The sequence below is a fragment of the Leptonotus elevatus genome, chromosome 14 (genome assembly GCF_054856555.1).
Source record: "Leptonotus elevatus isolate MCC_2025b chromosome 14, RoL_Lele_1.0, whole genome shotgun sequence".
NCBI classification, from domain to species: domain Eukaryota; kingdom Metazoa; phylum Chordata; class Actinopteri; order Syngnathiformes; family Syngnathidae; genus Leptonotus; species Leptonotus elevatus.
The window spans coordinates 1383789-1402442 of record NC_141252.1 but is presented as its reverse complement, the minus strand read 5'-3'; the positions used below and the strand labels follow the sequence as shown (position 1 = coordinate 1402442).

The 18654-nt window shown below is 42.6% G+C and overlaps 3 protein-coding genes across 7 annotated transcripts; all 3 read right to left on the bottom strand.

The window, feature by feature from the left end:
- Nucleotides 1-57: 57 nt before the first annotated feature.
- On the bottom strand, nt 58-8825 carry ankrd66 (ankyrin repeat domain 66). Of its 2 annotated transcripts, none has more exons than XM_086095283.1 (4): nt 8682-8825; nt 1554-1772; nt 1190-1418; nt 58-298 (listed from the first exon to the last, which is right to left on the bottom strand). In XM_086095283.1, the coding sequence occupies exons 2-4, from the start codon at nt 1690-1692 to the stop codon at nt 166-168; spliced, it is 501 nt and encodes a 166-aa protein (XP_085951409.1). In that variant the 5' UTR covers nt 1693-1772; nt 8682-8825; the 3' UTR covers nt 58-165. The 2 variants fall into 2 exon arrangements, with proteins under 2 accessions (XP_085951409.1, XP_085951410.1); XM_086095284.1 differs by having other exon boundaries at nt 1554-1775; nt 8682-8819.
- Nucleotides 2575-8828, bottom strand: tdrd6b (tudor domain containing 6b). Its single transcript, XM_086095272.1, has 2 exons — nt 8682-8828; nt 2575-7023 (listed from the first exon to the last, which is right to left on the bottom strand). Exon 2 carries the CDS (start codon nt 7003-7005, stop codon nt 2806-2808), a length of 4200 nt encoding a protein of 1399 aa, XP_085951398.1. The 5' UTR covers nt 7006-7023; nt 8682-8828; the 3' UTR covers nt 2575-2805.
- A 409-nt stretch (nt 8829-9237) lies between these two features.
- vsnl1b (visinin-like 1b) lies at nt 9238-18504 on the bottom strand. Of its 4 annotated transcripts, none has more exons than XM_086095279.1 (4): nt 18138-18504; nt 14224-14414; nt 13864-14079; nt 9238-12747 (listed from the first exon to the last, which is right to left on the bottom strand). In XM_086095279.1, exons 2-4 carry the CDS (start codon nt 14383-14385, stop codon nt 12550-12552), a joined length of 576 nt encoding a protein of 191 aa, XP_085951405.1. In that variant the 5' UTR covers nt 14386-14414; nt 18138-18504; the 3' UTR covers nt 9238-12549. The 4 variants fall into 4 exon arrangements, with proteins under 4 accessions (XP_085951405.1, XP_085951407.1, XP_085951408.1 ...); XM_086095281.1 differs by having other exon boundaries at nt 14224-14411; XM_086095282.1 differs by having other exon boundaries at nt 14224-14405.
- Between the last annotated feature and the right edge of the window lie 150 nt (nt 18505-18654).

The following is an 18654-nucleotide window of genomic DNA, read 5'->3' as shown; positions in this document are numbered from 1 at the left end:
CCAAGAAACTTAAATATCCCCCAGTCTTTTTCCCACAAAATAAAAAATGGTTAAATGTGAGCTTTTTCATTCAAATTTAATGTAAACTCCTCATGTGTGCATGAATAATCTACTGAGGGCTACAAACAGGCTTTGTTTATGTTTTTTTGAGGGACACTAGAAAGACTATTTTATCACAGATCCTATTTTTCCTTCACGTTGGTCTTCACATTGTTCTTCCCACTCTTCATCACTGTCATCCACAGAAAGCCCTTTATCAGCTGCTATTTTGCGGTATGCCTTCCCCTCTGCCTCTGCCCTGCAACAATAAAATGCCCAAAATGAGACAAAAAGAAAAGATGATAACTATTAAGGATGTAAAAATAGTCACAATATCGCAGTAGTAAAAGTGCCTCAACGTTGTTGTGGTCTTGTCTCAGTATAAGACGGCATGCCGCTTTGCAAGGAAGCTACAGTGTCTCTCCAGGTTCTGATCAGTTCACTATAGACAGGCAATATCTAAATTATTATTTTTTTTATTATTATTTTTTTTTAAATATATTTTTATTTTTATTTATTATTATTTTTTATTTAAAATATATATATATATATTTTAATTTTTTTTAAGAGCTCAGTATTGTTCATTCGGAAATGTCATCATCATTGCTCTTTTATTATTATTATTATTATTATTTAAAAAAAATATATATATATATATATATATTTTTTTTTTTTTGTGTGTGTGTGTGGGTGAGAATGTGTATGTGCGTGCGTGCGTGCGTGTATTTGTTAGCTCACCAGAAAACCTATTAGAAAAAATCTCATACCGTTCACCTAAACCGAACACCGGGAGACCCGAGGGGACCAAAGAAAACCAAGGAAGGTGAAATCCAGCACCGACCAGACACCCCCCACCAGAACTCCTCCCCAGCCCAAGAAACATCCAGACCCCAACAAATCCAAAAAACATAAAATCAGGGAGGCCTCAAGAGACCAAAGGAGAGACCGAGAAAAGGAAGGAAGGACTATCAATATCTAAATTATAATGCACAAGTAAAACAAAATGACAATCACAAGCATAAAAACCCAAACAAACATACTGTTATTGAATCTATCAAATAAAACCAATTGTGAAACCCGGGAAACACAAGAACCCAACAAGATGAACTGAGACCAATAGGACAGACGTAGTTTGGTGAAAAAGTCTTACTTCTTGAGGAATGCAACACACTCCTGCTGCCCGTAGATATGAGCGATGCGCACAGGTTTGTCGCCGCCAGCATCCTCCTTGTCCAGGGGGGCGTGGTAGGAGTGCAAGAGCCTCAGGACTGCCACGGAACCAGCCTCAGCGGCAAAGTGCGCCGCGGTCCTGCCCAGCTCTGTCCTCAGGCAGGGCCGGGCTCCGTGCTCGATGAGAAGCCTCGCCGTTTCCACGTCGCCTACATGGAAGAGGGGGGGGGGGGGGTGTATGATCATAGAGTACTGGAGGAAAGACAACAAACCTCGGAAAATAATACAAAAGCACTCCGTGTAAGTATAGGTGAGACATGAGATTTAATCCTAAAAACTGTTACCTTTGGCTGCAGCCCAGTGCAGAGGCGTCTTATTGCCCCAGTCCACATCTCGCAGATTGGGGTCACATTTCTTGCACCTGAGGATTTCCTGGACCTGATCGGAATCCCCTGCTGCAGCTGCCTGGTGTAACTCTGACATGCTGCCCCAGCTGGTTGCCTGGTAACAGTGTTCAACATACAGGCACAACAAGTGCCAAATCCCAATAGTAATGCTGCCACCTGCTGGAAGATTTGAAGCAGTGAGTGGTTGACTTGAGATGTTAGCCAAGACCACATCAATTTTAGACTAGGTCGAGAACAAGGGTTTCAGTACCAACTATATTTTATAATTTGGATGCATATCCAAAATTATTTTTTTTTAATGCAAAAAAAGTAGATCAGAATTTAAAAAAATTGACATTTCATTATTAATAGCATTTCAATATTATCACCTCTTTCGTAGATTGAGTTTTCAGTTTCATAAAATTAACGTTGTGAAGTGTTCAAAAAAAAAAGTTTGGGGTAAAAAGGTACGCACCAAAGACATTAGCAATGTCCAAATAGCAAAAATAATCGCTTATTACCTTTCCATTGCCGTAGATATCCACATGGGGAAATCCCTGACATACAATTATTAATATAAAGCTGACGATTCGTAATATATTTAATAATGCATTCGTTATGAACTAAAATTATGCTGGCAAGTGGCAATCCACAGCAATTTTCTATATACAAGCGCCAATGAACTCTTGCTGCTATGATTAGACTTCATGACCCCAAAATACTGGCCTCTGATTGGTCTATTGCTGTTCGTTAGAGTTAAACGGAATGTAATTATGGGATGCGTTCAAGATGTCTACGTGGTTGGTAAGCACGCTGCGTGAATCTATTTCAAAACGTGGAATTTTCTACGGATTGTCAAAAAGTAAAACAAATGGATTCATAACATTAGGTAGTTTCGTTGTACTTTTGTATAACTTGCTTCAGGTCTTAACCCGCAAAAAAAAATGCTCCTCAAAATTACTCATTTGGAACCACAACATTACCAATGCCACCAAAAAGCTTTAATCGAATAAATCTCATGACCAACAAGAATTACCGTAAGCTATATTCTACACAAACTTCTGTTTGCAGTATTTCTCTATTATTCTAGACTGAACAGCTACTCCTGAGCATCTACTTTGGCAAACTGTAACCCAAAACAATTTTAGTTCACAACACAACACGAGCAACAGACCGTCTCAGACTAATTTTTGGAGATATTTAGCTTCCCTCATAGGAATTGTTCTGGAGTGTTTGGTTTCCAGTATTTCTGCATCGCTGCATTGACAGACGCTCCCTCACTCTCAACATCCACTGCATGCTGAGGAAGCATAATCTCCGAATGGTCTTCGATATGGGACACCATCACACTGATGGGTTTATCCACCAGAAGATTGTAGAAGTCGTCATAAGCTTCATTCTCCCAGGAGCCCTTAGACAGGTCAAATCCCTTCAATGAGCACAAAAAGGCCTGGGGTGTATACTCCTGCAAAGCTTGAGTGAGAAGTTTCACGTTTTTCACGTCCACAGCCGATTCATTGCCATAGTCAAGAAACACCACGTGGACTTTATCTTCCTCTCTGCTCACGATCAGCGCTCGATACCACAGGTTGTCTGCAGAAAAGAGTGCAAGGCAAGGGCTACCCGGTCCAAAGGTGCTTGAGGATGAAGGATCTGGCTCCGCTTGTCCTGCTTCCTGTGCCAGTCTCACCACGTTGCTGAGGTCCTCCGCGTTGGTAAATTGACACCAGAAAAAGTGGGGTTCCTCAATACACGAAGCATAAACCTCCTTGGTTTGGTTTAAGGGGATGTTTGGCCTCTTGTATGAGAATATTTTTGCATCCGCGTTTGGGTATGACGATTGTGGCGGGCTGGCTGTTTGAATGTCTTCATTCTCAGGCTGTGTTTTAATGGGTTTCCAGTACTTTTGCATGGCCTCATTCAAATCTCTACCAGCGCACTGGATTTTTACCGAGTGTTCTTGAAGGGCAATCTCTGAATGTTCTCGTGTACTGAGAACGGTCACTGCAAGGGGCTTATCCACCAGGAGATTGTAAAAGTCGTCGTAAGCTTGATCGTCCCAGGATCCTTTGGATTCGTCAAATCCATCCAAAGAGCACAAAAAGCCCTGAGGAGCATGATCAATCAGAGACCGGGGGAGGTATCTCACATCTTTAACGTCTACCTCAGACTCGTTTCCATAGTCCAGGAACAGGATGCTGACTGTGCTGCCAGTACTCCGAATCACTTGAGCTCGATGCCACTGGGAGTCAGCATCAAAGAGGGCAAGGCACGGACTGCCGGGATTCAAATTCTTGGGGACCTCTGCGTCCTTTAGAGTTTCTCCGATGCTCTGGGTGAGTCTTGACACAGCGTTCAGATTTTCAGTGTCGGCCAACTGACACCAGAAGTAACCGGGTCCCACGATGCAGGAGGCGTACATTTCCTTGGACGTATGGTGACGTATGATTGGGGTGTGATATGCAAAGCTCTTCTCATTCTCTTCTCGTGACATTACAGCATCATCAAGATGGATGTCTTTTGGGCTCTCTGCCGAAACCTCAAGAGGGCCATTCAAACATTGGGTGTTTTCCTCATCGAGCCTCTTTTGTCCACACTTGGGTATAGAGGCAAGAGTTATGTGCTGAACCGTCTCCAACGGTTGTTCATCTAAAGCACAAGTTCTGTTTCCATTTTGATCTTTATTTTGCTCTCCTTGCTTTGATATACATGTGAGTTCAGAATTCAAGCCCTCATGTGGTTTGGTTACCCGTTTTGGGTCAATCTCCTGGTTGGGCCGTAGATCTCGACTGGTCTTTGCTCGTTTCGCGTGCGCTACCTTTTCTCTGACAATTACGTTGACATTCAACAGCCCTTCAAATAATTCCACTAATAGCTTACCGCCATCACCTTTGGCCACCACAGAAACAGTCACAGTTGTGCCGGTGGCGTGCTTTGTGAACCATTGGTTGACCTCTTGCGGTACGTCAGCCGGAACACCGAAAAGTCCGAGATGAACGGCCAGTACAGGGACCGACTTGGCCATGCCAGCACCGGCAGGCAACGATTGAACATCAGATGCATTCACTGTGAGGATGTCGCCATAGTCCACAAAGAGCACCTTGATTTCTGGAGAGGTTTGCACCACTTTCCCCCTATACCATTCACTGTCAACATACCGCGCAAGACAGGGGGCGTCGGATCTGACAAATTCGCCCGAACACTGTGACTTGCCTACGAGGTGCTGAACATCTGCGCTCACTTTGTCGAATAAATGATCATTTCTGTTCAGTTGGCAAAAGAAGTGATGTACCGTCTCTGAAGAGGTGATCCATGCTTTCTCTTTTGTGCCCAACTCCATATCGTACGTGGAATAATTATAGGTCTTCATAGGGACAAGAGAGAGCAGGCTGCAAGCACTTTGGGATGACGTTTCAATGTCCACCACAATAACCGTCTGGCCCTCTTCATCACAAGTTCTGTCTTTTACCGTGCATTTAAATCCAGTGTGCTGAGAAGCACCTGCCGCCAGAAGCTTTTGAAGATTGTCTGATGCAGAATCAATCCAGGAGTAATTTGCCTTGGAGTTGATGAGGCAACACTGAAAGGCCTGCGGTTCCAGCTGCAAAAACACCGGGTCAATGGGACATACATCTCCAAGGGGCACACTTCGTGTACTGCCGTAATCCAAAAACTGCACATCCGCTTCAGGGAAACGGTGACTAGTAACGATCCTTGCCCTGTACCACATGCCGTCTTCCGGGTTACGGGCGATGTATGTGGACTTAACAATGGGCAGAGGATGGACAGAGGCGTACTGGTTTTGCAGAACTTCCATCAGCTGTTGCAGATTCTCTTTGTTGTTAGTCCTTTGACACCAGAACTTCTGAGAACCTTCGACACAAGATACAGTCACGTCTACAGTACTTCCAACAGACAACACATGTTCATGATGAAGGATTTGAGAAATATGTTGGTCATCAATAGTCTTAACGTCACCGGGACCAGAAGAAGGTAGAGCGTCTGAGTTGCCAGTATCTTCTCCATTTTCTGTACTCAACAAGGCTACCTCTTGTATGTTCTTGATATTTAATTTGACAAGGTTCTGGAGGTGCACATTCTGTTCCCCTGACAAGGCTTTAATTTGCAATTCTGGTTCCTGTCCTTCAGCCTGAGTTGGTGGGACAATTTGCGCTTGTTCCCTCAAACACGTGTTCATGCATGCAGCATTCCCAGCATAGAGCGTGACGCTATAAGTCCCTTGGAAATTCTTCTCTAACTTGGCCACAAATGTCTTGTTCAGCAGTAACGACTTGAGATATTCATTCTGCTTCTCCGTCCATCCAGCGTCATTGTCATCCATTCCATGTAGGAAGAAGTGATACGTGACCACTGGCATTCTGAGAAATTCCCTCTCCATATGTCGGATGCATCCCAACGGGACAAGCTCATTTTTCCCGACATCTACGTGCATAACGTCCACAAGTTCAGTGTCAGTTCCAATGTTTTGCTTGAGCAACGAGCGATACCACATGCCGTTATTCCCTCTGGCAGCACACGCTTCTCCGCAGATTTGCGGTCGTTCCCCTCCAGAATCCGAGGACTCTTTGTAGAACTGTTGGATTTCTTCTGACAGTGATTTCAATGACTTGGAGAAAATCTGCAGACTGCAAAATACGTTTTGAGGATCAGTAACTTCTGTTACAGTAACTGTCTCATACATGTCACAAAGCAGTTCAGGGTACAAGTAGTGGTCGTCAAGTTGGACATTAATACTCCGATCCTGAGTCCCTTTACAGGCGGCGATGGGTGCATCTTCATTGGGTGGAGTCAGGCATTCAAGTACAACTCCTTTGAACTCATCCACCGGAAGCTTCCGCATAGCACCAAGGGTGCACATTTGCTTGGAGACTAAAGGTATGTCAAGAAGAATCGTCCTGTCTGGCATCAGGACGTGCTGGACCACTCCGGTAAGTGTCTTTTCAGGCAGTGACGCCAAGAACTTGGTAGCTTTTTTGGACCAGTTCTCCTTGAGAGACAGGACGTTGGCAAGGATACAGGATTCAATTTCAGGAGGGAGGAAAAAGCTGTCGGATTGGCCCCACGCTAGAGCATCCCATGTGCCAACGTAAGGCTGTCCTTGGTCGATAAGGAAGACCTCGCACGTGTCGCTTTGGACGGACGTGATGCGAGCCCTGTGCCACATGCTGCCAATGCAAACTAGGCACAAGTCTCCCGTTTTTCCTTCAGGGCCGCAAAACTTCCGTTTTGGAAGCTGTATCTCCTTCTTCATCTGCTCATAGGCGTGCTTTCTGCTGACGTCAATGCTGACCCAGAGCTCCACGAGACCAAATTTTGGGTTTGGGTTGACCCTCCTGATCTCTACAGTTACTTCGGATCCCGGCGTTGGGAGCCCGGGAATGGAACACATTGTTGGGTTCAAATGGATCTGGAAAGCAAAGTAATGTTATAGCACATCAAACCTTTAGATTATATTATGAGGCTGTATTTACACTGCAGGTCCAAGTGCCTACTTCCAAATGCATGTATATAGCCGACATTTAAAAAAAAAAATGCTTTCCATGTGCATTTGAAGTGACACATCCAACATGGATGTGCTTACACTAACAAACACATTAAACCAGTGATTCCCAACCTTTATTGGGCTAAGGTACATATTTTAAGTTTGAAAAATCTCACTGCACACCACCAAAACAAAAATGTCACAAAAAGTGGACAGATGGACAAACCTCTATGGTAGCATATTTAGACCATATTTAATTGGGTACACTTTAAATATAGTTAATGCACGTGTCACCCTCTGCTTTACTCTCGCAAGCTTTTACTAGCTGCTCGTTAGCCACTGCGGCCTATGGCTGCGGCTAACTCCCGCTATCCGCTCTTGTTAGCTACTCCGGCTAAGTTGTGGGTTAATAATAATTGGCGGTAAGCTTACAAAGTGTGGTCTCTCTGAGTCACCGTAGTGCGCATGCTTTGAAATGCCTGCGCTTCGGCTGCATTACAAACATGTAGTGGTGAACTTTTACACACTGTTACTTTATATTACTTTTTTTGCTGATAAACTGCACAAACAGATGTCTACTAATGCTGTCTACATGACCTGGTCATTATTTTTGACATTTTAGTGCATGTTTGTTAAAAGCTTGAATTTGGGGCAAAAACCACCCACGGGCTCATTCTCGTGCACACCTCTTTAGCAAGTTGATGTTGGAATAGTAGCGTTTGCGAACATCTTTCTATTATTAATTTTTTTATTAGCATAGCATTTGGTTAGTTTATTTAGCATAGCTTGTGGTAGTATAGACATTATTTATATCGTTCAGATAGTTTGCTGCTGTCAATCACAGCCAGATCACACCCAAACCTCTAGTAACAATAGTCCAGGGGTGGCCAAGTTTGGTCCTCGAGAGCCACTATCCAGCCTGTTTTGCCATGTTTCTCTCCACGAACCCACCTGTTTCATGATCAGGATCGTTATCGGGCTGAATAGTGACTCTCGAGGACCGAACTTGGCCACCCCTGGACTAGTCTAACCCCCCTCGCAAGCCCAACGGTCCTCCAGGCTATGCCCCCCCTTGTGTTTCCATCTGTTTGCGAGTGAGTTGCCCTTTAAAATCACGTCCCAGTGATTCTCCGTGTGATACGTTAACTACTATTGGTACGTAAAAGAATCACTGAATTTAATAAAACAAACAAACATGAACATGAACAGAATGAAGCTTTTTGTTTGTTTGATTTTAAAATCAGTACATTACTAAGTGCAGTTCTGTTGTATTTAAATTCTAAGAACAGTACTATAGAATTTAACGCAAGCACAGTAGCCTACTGTATATATATTTTTAAGTACAGTTCAGTTAGTTGTATTGAAATTTTAAGGACAGTAGAGTGCATAACATTGTCTTGTTTTGTTTTTGTCCATTTCAAGTTGTTATTCAGCCAATAAATTAATTTAATTGACTCAAGGAATAACTATTCAACTAACACGAGAATATTTCCCTGGGCTAACAATCGCTATTTTAACCGTTGCTAGCTAACTCCAATTTATTCGTAACTTTGACAGCAGAGAAACACGGGAACTGTACTCACGTTTCTTTATAGGTTCAAGTTGCTTCAAAACAGTCCTCGTTAATTTGTGTCAAAATAAACACAATTTGAGCTTTCAAAATGTTCTCGTTCGCCTCGGAGGACGGATGATGAGTTGTCTTGCACTTGCGCGTACGTGTGATATGTGATGGGGCCGTGCGCGGACACGACTGGCGGGCGAGCCAATCATGCTACTCTGACCCGGAAGCTCGTTAATTGGTCTTACTGACGTCAGCTTTGCTTTTTCCTCATGCAGGATTGTATTTTTCTTGATTTTATTTTTTTGTTCATATGTACATTTAAAATGCGTTTAAGAGTTTAGATGTTTAGAAAATATATATTGTTACACCACAAAAAAAAAAAGCAGTCTAGCTGAACTAACAGGAACATGATTAATTAATTAGTTATTTTTTTTTTACAGTATTGCAAGAAAACGTTGTGAAACTAAGAAAGGGGGGAAAGTATAATGTATGTATTTTTCCAATGTATTAATAAAAAATAAAATTATATATATGGTAGTTATTTTCCAGCAAAAAAAAAAAAAGTCATATTATGAGACTAAAGTTGGATTTTTTTTATTTCCCTAAAAAAAAAAGAACAAAAGAAATCTGAGCGTTCATAAAATACAGTTCTTTATCCACCTAATCTATCAGTCAGTATGGTCATCAGTGTGTTTTGGAAATAGCCCGTCTGTGGTTTATTGATTTTAATCACAACAGAACTCAAGTATTTTGTTTGCTTGTTTGTTTGGTTGGTTTGGTTGGGGTGCAACACATGCCACATGTATAAAAGAATACAGTCACTTGTATCATGAGTTTTCATATTTGATAGAAACATTTACTTGACATTAAAGATCTCCACGTGGTGTCGGGTTAGATTGAATCGTGTACAGACAGTATAATAATAATAATAATAATAATAATAATAATAATAAATATTTTGGGGGTGGGAAGCTCTTCTGCTATCTTCACCATTGGACATGTGGATTCACAAAGCAGACACTCAGTCCTCGCTTGCATAATAACCTGGGAACAGGGAAGGCTAATGTACTGGACAGACTAATTCAAAAAGCGAAACAAAACTTTATGCTTGAAAACAATTTAAATGCTGGAATGCAGTGTGTTCAGTAAACTTTTTTTTTTTTTTTTTTGCTGCTGCCTTGGAATATGAGCCCCTCTCATTAGGGAACTCTCAGCATGGAGATCATTTGATTTCTATAGCAGTGCTCTTTGTAAACATGTCGATATGTACTGTGTAAACAAATCAAACAAGCAGCCAATTGTGGGCCGCAAGTGTGTGAGCGTGTGTGTGCAATGGAGGAAGGAATATGTATTAGGGCCATACTGAAAAGAAAATTACATTATATTATGAGAATAAAGTGGTACATTCTAAAAACCTAATACAGTATGACATCGCTATATTTTCAAGAAAGAAGTCATAATATTGGGATAAAGTCTTCTTTTTCAAGAAAAATCATCGTTTTTTTAAGGAAGTCATATATTTTTCAAGAGGAAAAAAAAAGTTTTTTTAAAGAAAAAAAGTAGTATTTTTCAAGGAAAAAAATACAGTATCGTTTGATGAAAAACCGAAATAAAAATTAAAGAAAAATATTGAACCATATGTGTATAAAGTGTTTGTTTTTCTTCAAGAAAATAGTCATCTTTTTCAAGAAAAACTGTCACTTTTTAGGAAAAGAAAATCTGCACTTTTTTTTAGGGAAAACTGTTTTTTATATGAGAATTAAATCAGATTATATTCAAGAAAACATTCAAAATTTTGAAGAAAAAAAGACGATCTTAAGAGAATAAAGTCAAATTTTATTCTAGAAAAAAGCATTATATTTTTAGAGGGGAAAAAACGAATTAATCCAGAATAAACTTTTATTATTACAGACAGAATATTACACATATATTTCTCAAATAAATATGATTTTATTCTGGAAGATTATTACTTTTTCTTGAAAAATACAACTGTCTTCAAAAAAAATAATAATACTTAATTCTTGTAATATAATTATTTTTGCTTTCATGGGGCCCTAATACTCATTTGTAGCAATCAAATATGACATGAATAAAATAAATCCTGAAGAAATAGGAGTTGTTGAATGAATGCGGAGCATGCTCCCACCTCAGGTGAGTTTACACTGTACATCCCATGCAACAATATTAAATGGATCCCAAGAGGGTTTCCTCTTTTAGAACAATTTGAAGATGCAAAAAAAATAAAGAGGTCATAGATTATATATATAGATATATATATCTTCTTTTCTTTTTTCTTTTTTACACATAATACATGCATGCAATACGTTTTCTGTCGTGTGCGAACATCTCTCTATCATCCACGAGCTCTACAAGCCTGGCTGGCAGAGACACTTATCATTACAATTATCATAGGAGTTATTGTTTCTCTTTACGATTACTGAAAGCAGTACGTAGTTGCAGCGGTGAACAACTTGCAAGGGGGAGGCTGGCTGGTGGGAACGCGAGTCCAAAAGGAAGTGCTCCACTCATGGAAGAAGTCGGCGTGACGTCACGTGTGAGCCGCCATATTGGTAAGGGGAGTGGGGGGGGGGGGGTGAAAATTCAGCAACCGAAGCAATTTTTAATGAGCAGCGGGAAATTCGGTCTATCATGAGTAGAGCCACAGTAAAGTCTCAGGAAAAACGCATGCTCAAAATGACACGAGATGTCGACCATTTTGTTTTGAAGATGCTATTTTAGGCTCATTTGTAAGACAAACGCTCTTAGAGATTTTGTCTCAATGTTACCAGATTTGTCTACTAGACAGGTGGATGAAGCTAAATTATAAACATATTTTTTTGTAGTTGAGTCTAGACTGAGCATAGTGGCAAAGTTGGATGACTCGCCATAAAATCCAAAACTCTAAGCTTGACCGACATGAAATTTGGTAAGCATGTCATTCATACATTACCACGCCATGGCATACTCAAAAAATAAACAGGAAGTCCACCATTTTGATAGCAAGCAGCCATTTTAAGGTCAATTTGGCTATTTCCAGATTTGCTACTAAATATGACCCACATATACAAGACAACCCTAAATTATAAAAGTTTTTAATTTTCTCTTTGTATTTGGGCAAAGCATGTTGGCAAAATTCTTAACCAAACATCTTAAAAATTCAGCTTAAATTTGGTAGGACTATCTATTATGTGTAGGCCTACAAAAAAAATATGTCAAGAAAATGCTGAAAAGATTTTGTCCAATTGCTACCAAATTACAACAAGCTGCAGCGTATACTAGGCAGACGGGGTATGCTTAATTGAGAGTGTTACGTTTTTTTATTGCGTGTGGGCGGAGCAAAGCTGAATGCGTTAACCTAAAACACCAAAGCCAACTCCAAAGTCAAATACTGTAACCGTCTCCGTGTCGTGAATGGTTTCCCCCGATAGCAATATGGCGGCTACTCGTCGGACGTGTCACAAAGTACCCGGCTGTTTCGACTTCATCCATATACAAGCTGGATGAGCGCGTACGTGTGCGTCTGCGTGTGTGGAGGGTTCACGGTGCACAACAACATGTTCGGAAATAGAAATGTAGCATTATCTTACCGCTATATTCAAAATGATTCCGCATATTTGACATATTTCTCATGCATACAACCACAAGAAGCGAGTCCATTGAAAAAGAGTCCGAGCTTTTTTTCCCCCCCCTTTTTTTTTTTTGTTTTTTTACCCCCTGTGGAATGAGACATTTAAACAGCGGTCCAGTGCGTGTATGTAAGTGTGTGTATATGTGTGTGTGCAAGCAAGGGTGACAAGGAGGAGGGTCGAGGGGGCTTGGGTAGCGAGCAGAGGTGGCGTTTAGAGGGTGTGTGTGGTGGGCGGGGCAAATGGGCAGGGCGGGGGGGGGCTTCACTTCTGCATGTCACACTGCAACAGCAGCACGATGGACGGGTCGCTCTTGGCCGCCTCCTTGAACTCGTCCAGCGAGATCTGGTCGTCGTTGTTCTTATCCATTTTGCTGAAGATCTTGTCCACCCGCTGCGCCGGTGTCAGGCCGTCCTCGTTCATCTTCATCATGATCACAGTGCCCACCATTTTGTAGATGGCCTGCAGGGGGGGGGTGAGCGGCATTTTATTATGTCGTCCTATAAAATGAGGGTGTGTCTCCATCATTTTTTATCCTTGGGATCGTTTGACTAAAACATGCCACGGACCTGTTATTGAATTAAATTGTGAAAAAAAATGCATAATATGGCAAATTTTTATGTATACTTCCTAAATTCCTCCAGGAACTTTCAGTGCAGCAACTTTGCATTGGCTGGTATCAAATTCTGACAATACGAAAGAGGTATACAGTATTAAAATTGCCATTATTAATTATTCAACCTTTGATTTTTTTTTAGTTTGTGTATTATTATTATTATTATTATTTTGGTAAATAAAAACATGATGTAATGAGCACCGTATTAAGTTTATAAATAAATAAATGTTAACAATCTTCTGTTTTAATTCTTAGCAAGTCACAGTGTCACTGGTGAGCTATTTTTAGAATAGAGATGTGGGCTACTCATGTTGGCATGGGGCTAACTAGTACACCCCGGCACCATGACCTATTTATTTATTTAGGAAAATTCACATCAAGCAAAAGGCATCTGTTGTCGGTAGCTCTAGCTATGTCTCTTTCGTCCAGCCTGCCTCCGTCCCAGCACCCGTGCCGGATTGCTCACCTCAACATCATTGGAGGCAAGTAACTTCAAAGAGGCGGCTCATTTAATTAACTATGCAAGTGACAAATCATTTTGCACCCTGTTTAGGAGCCACCTCCAAAAATAAAAAGAGGAGCTTGTTACCGGTGACACCAAGGTAAACTATCAAACTGGTAATCGGCCCATGGCTAGTAACAACTTATTTGAAAAGCTCCTGCGAAGTATGATGCTCGGGAACATGGTTGAGCTAGACAATCATCAAGGCGAACATGTTATCTACTCTCTTCTGCGTGCGTAAAGATGGCTGCACTGCAATGCTGTAACTCAATACAACTGCAGTCTCGCCATCACCCGCCCACCGCCCGCCTGCCTGTGAGGCGCAGGTGTGCCGCAGCGTGACAGTCACAGTCTGCCTGATAATGACCCCCAACTCAATCTGGGGTGACGCAGGACGTGCCACACCCCATGAGGCCCAGTATAAAAAAAATAATAATAATAATGAAATCGCACCACCTACCTCGATGATCTCCAGCATTTCCACCCTGGTGATCTTGCCATCTCCGTCCAGGTCGTACATGTTGAAGGCCCAGTTGAGCTTCTGCTCGAAGCTGCCGCGCGACGTGATGGAAAGCGCGCAGATGAACTCTCGGAAGTCGATGGTGCCGTCGCCGTTCTTGTCAAAGGTGCGGAAGGCGTGCTGGGCGAACTTGGAGGCGTCGCCGTACGGGAAGAACTGCAACGAGGGAACGACAGTTGAGGACAACCAGCGAGCAATTAATGATATGGAATTATTTGGTGGACTTCTAAGATGCTGTATGGCTCGCAGACTGCACTGCCATCGAGAAGAAAACGTGTACGTAGATATGCACGGGCCCACCTTGACGTAGAGCTGCTGGAACTCCTCCAGGTTGAGTCTTCCGGTGGGGCAGTCTTTGAGGAAACCCTTGTACCACTGCTTCAGCTCGTGCTCGTTGAACTCCGTGTTCTTCACAAGGTCCTCCATCACCTCGGGTGTCAGTTTGCTGTTCTGCTTTCCCATGGCTGCTGCTGCTGCTGCTGCTGCTGCTGCTGCGTACACACATGAAAATCAATTCAATGCGTCCAGTGGAACCTTTAACGTCATCCAATCTTTTTTTTTTTTTTTAAATGAACGAAACCACACAAAGATAATCTTCCAAGCTCGTGAAATCATATTCCAAAAGCACTTTGTTACATATGTTTTTTTTTGTTTTTTTTAAAGTGCTCAATAAACAAAGTCGAGAGTTGAGTTGAGTGTTAAACCGCAAAAAGTTTCAATAAACACTGTAAATACTGTGAAACTGCAAGCAGATTAAATCAGGTATGGATCATTTGAATCACGTTGCTGATAACAAGGAATTATAAATTTAATATTCAAGGGATTTTATAGAAAAGTAAACAAGGATAGGCTAATGCTAAGCTAACTTGCCCAGCATTTAGCACAATTTCACCTCATGGCGTCATATATAAGGCAACCCACAGCACATGAATGTTTATATATAAATATGTGTACAAAACACATACTTTAAAGACCCTGTTAAGTGTATTCAGAGATTTGTTTCCAAACACATTACTGTACTGCATACAGTGTTTGAAGATCATTGCTGAAAACATGCAAAGACTGCAAAGTATTTAGTTCCAATTGGTGGCGATATAGCATTGAACTATTTTTCCTGACTTTTTGGACCAATGGTCGCCTCTCTTTGACGATAAGAACTTGCGGCCCTTTGTTAGCGGTTAGCTTATGAGCTAGTTGCTAGCTAGCAACTCCTTTTTCTGGCGAAGAAAGTCTCGCAACAAAGCGGCAGGATATATTCCAGCCACTGCCGGCTTTAAGATGAAAACACGCGGGCATGTGAAAACGGAAGGAAGACGCTTGACGGAGGAGTAAAAAACGCTTGATTTCTCGCAATTCTTAAGCCTGGCTTTCTTTTTAACCATTCAAATTTAACGGGGCTCTTAACAACACTCTTCGCTGTGGCATGGGAAATTTACAATAAATGTATTTAAATTTACTTAAACTTTAACGACAACACCATGAAAAACACTGTATGACCATTAAAAGTATTTAAAAAAATGGCATCTACGTGTGCCGGTGTTGCCAATAAAGGTTTAATATAAAATGACAGACTATTGCCAATAGGTGAGGAATCGTGCAGAGTTTTTTTTTTTTTTTTTCAGGGTGGGAAGGTTGAAAGTGTTGAATTGTTTCCCCCCTGGTGCTCATGTTTCTATTTCGGGCCTCAAGCTTGTTTGTGCCAGTCTGTGGCACTGACCTGGATCCTCGCAGTCACTCAGCCACTTCATCAATGGATGAGAGTCAGCACAACATGCTGCGGGGATGGAGATGCGCTGGTAAACATGGGCCGGTCTATATGTCATTTGGAGTGGCCGATGGGGCATAAAGGGATCATTGATCCATGAAGTCGGAATGTTTCAAGTTTGCAAATAAGGCTCCAACTGTTAGAATTCATGATGCTAAAGAACAAACATGGGTCGGTCTCTATGCAATTTATGATGGAGGTTGAATCCATCCAGTGTGGACATCAAAGCATAGCTGCATTTGTTACAAATCCAGCATTGACCAATCCATATATTATTTAGAGCGACCAATGAGGCATTCTCCACATTGAACTGTGCGCACATAATACGTAAATTGATGCATGGAATATGTCCCGTGCTAGTTTCTAGCTTCAGTTGCTTTTGCTAAATCGTTGGCCAGTCTATATGCCATTTAGAGCGGCCAATGAAAGCTTTTGCCATCCATCCATCCATTTTCTGTACCGCTTGTCCTCACAAGGGTCGCGGGGTTGCTGGAGCCTATCCCAGCTGGCTTCGGGCAGTAGGCGGGGTACATGGCTTTTGCCATATTTAAGTATAATCCGCAGAGTTAGCATGCATCAAACAAGAGTATCTAATCTTAGAATTTGCTACCAAGCACACACATTGGTCGGTCTGTATATCACTTAAGAGCGACCTATGATGTATTCGCCACATTGAAGCGTTTACGCATCATTGATTCACGCAGCCACTAGCCAGAATGTTTCAAGTGTGCTACTAAGAGATCAACATTGGCCAGTCTATATGTCATCTAGAGCGGCACTCACTACATTAAAATTTAATTTCCTGAATAACTTTAAAGGGACATAGAATACACTCGTGTCACCAACAGGTAGCCCACAAAGACCACGTGGGTCTAAAAATAGCTCACCAGCAAGATGCATCCATTTTTTGTAAGTGTTGTGAGTCTTTTTTTTTTTTTTAGGGGGGAGTCAACCCAAAAAAATGTTCTACGCACCCCAACTAGTCTAAATACGGTATTCTGGTTAATATTGTGGTAATGGAATATGAGTTAAGCAGCAAAATCCAGCAGTTTTTATCAATACAGAAGGCGGCCATTTTGCCACTTGCTGTCGAGCGAAAATCACATCACAGTTGCTCAGGTTGTAGGTAACAATCAATCACAGCACAGCTTCAAAAAAAAAAAACAGGTGAGCTGTGATTGGTCATTGCCTGAGTCCTGAGTAACTGTGATGTCATCTTGTGGCAAAATGGCCGCCCCCCTGACATGGATAAAAACGGCTAGATTTTGCTGCATAACTCATATTCAACAAATGTAATATTAATCAAAATGTCATGTTTAGACGAGTGAGGTCACATACAACATATTATTGTCAAGAAATGTTAAAAGTTGACTTCCGCTTCAAATCACACTTACACCAATGTAGGTTTGAAAATGACAACAGCAACAAACAATTTTAATGTTTCAAAAGTCGGTATTGTAGCGCATGACCAAACGTGACGAAGAGCAAGCAATGATGAGAAGATGATCGCTTATCTTCGCTTTTACCAGGAAGCAGCTCTCATTTTCAAAAAGGTTGTGCCCCCCCCCCCACTTCGCATCCCAGCCCAACCCCAACCCTCAAAAGGGGCACCATGCGTGTGTGCTCGCCCCTGGCAACAACAGTAATACACACGCCACTGAACACGACCCATGGACCCGAATGCGTCAAGTGTGAGCGTCTATCAGCTTCTTTTTTTTCTTTTACGTAAACGGCCACATTTGCGCGTATACCTCCCACCAGTCAGAACCACCAAACATACGGTCCACTTTCTCTGCAGCATGACGACAGGCTAGCCCAGGGCCCCCCCACTACAAATATTTGCAAAATACGGAAGAAGAAAAGAAAATCCGATGTCAGCCAATGAATGACCTTGAAGGACAAAACATTTTTTTGCAGGAAGATGCAGCGAAAGCCTCGCATCACGCAACTGTGCGGCTGTTTTGACGTTTTGGGGGGTGGGGGGGGGGGTAGCGGAGGTGGTGGTTTGTGGGTGGGTGGTGGGTGGGGGCTTGGACGGAGGGAGGGTGGTCGTGGATGGTGGAGCTATGATGATGGTGATGTGCGCGCTCTATGCGCACACACAGGCCCAAGAGAAAGCGAAAATAATGGAGCTCGCTCGTTATCGACGACGACGACGCAATTACGGTATATAAGCCGCGGCGCCTCCCGAGAGACGCTGCCGCATTCCGATAGAAACGACGCAGTGATAAAGGGAGGGGGGGGCGCAGCGGTGGGGGGGAAATGCGCCAATTTGTGCACCCTGAGATAAAATTAAAAAAAAGAACGCACATCATGACGAGGCTGCAAAAATGCGCCTTTGAAGAAATTGCGCATTTGGGGGGGGGGGGGGGGAGGTCGGGGTGGGGGGGCAAATCAACTCGTTTCTGTCCACAACACAATGAATGAAACAACCGGGAGGGCGGCTTACCTTATAGCACTGCTATTGTGTTCTTCTCCCCCTGCAAAGTACACAGCAAAAACTCCCCTCCGCTGGCGGCGAGGCTGAGGAGGAGGAGAAGAGGAGGAGGAGGAGGAGGAGGAGGGGTGATTGAGGAGATGGTGGTGGCAGGGAGGTGCGCAATGTAATGCTTCTTCCACGAGGAACCACGGATGCCGACGTTGGCGCGATGGTGTTCTTCTCGACGTTATTCCCGATAAAGAGGTGGTGGTGGTGCAGCAGCAGCGGCGGCGGCGGCAGCGGCAGTGTCGTTTGTCGGACGGACCGCAGGAGCCTGAACGCATCACAGCCTCGTTCACTGACTGACGGACTCGACTGGCCCCGCGCGTGGCGATCGTGCACCTCCACCTGCTCTGCGCACGCAAACGCACCATCACTCGCATTGCACACGTAGTCCAGATTTGTGTTTGTTTAAAGGGAAAATACAAATATTAGTGAGAAATATAAGAAAATATTGCATTAAAATACTAAATGGGGGAAAAAAATA

Bases quoted from the DNA above. Each gene is read 5' to 3' on its own strand.
- ankrd66 (XM_086095283.1), bottom strand. From the start codon at position 1,692: ATGTCAGAGTTACACCAGGCAGCTGCAGCAGGGGATTCCGATCAGGTC. The intron at 1,419-1,553 runs GTAACAGTTTTT...TCTTCCATGTAG, and splicing joins GCACTGGGCTGCAGCCAAAG to GCGACGTGGAAACGGCGAGG. The intron at 299-1,189 runs GTAAGACTTTTT...TTATTGTTGCAG, and splicing joins TGTGTTGCATTCCTCAAGAA to GGCAGAGGCAGAGGGGAAGG.
- tdrd6b (XM_086095272.1), bottom strand. From the start codon at position 7,005: ATGTGTTCCATTCCCGGGCTCCCAACGCCGGGATCCGAAGTAACTGTA.
- vsnl1b (XM_086095279.1), bottom strand. From the start codon at position 14,385: ATGGGAAAGCAGAACAGCAAACTGACACCCGAGGTGATGGAGGACCTT. The intron at 14,080-14,223 runs GTGGGCCCGTGC...CCCTCGTTGCAG, and splicing joins TCCAGCAGCTCTACGTCAAG to TTCTTCCCGTACGGCGACGC. The intron at 12,748-13,863 runs GTAGGTGGTGCG...CCCCCCCTGCAG, and splicing joins AAATGCTGGAGATCATCGAG to GCCATCTACAAAATGGTGGG.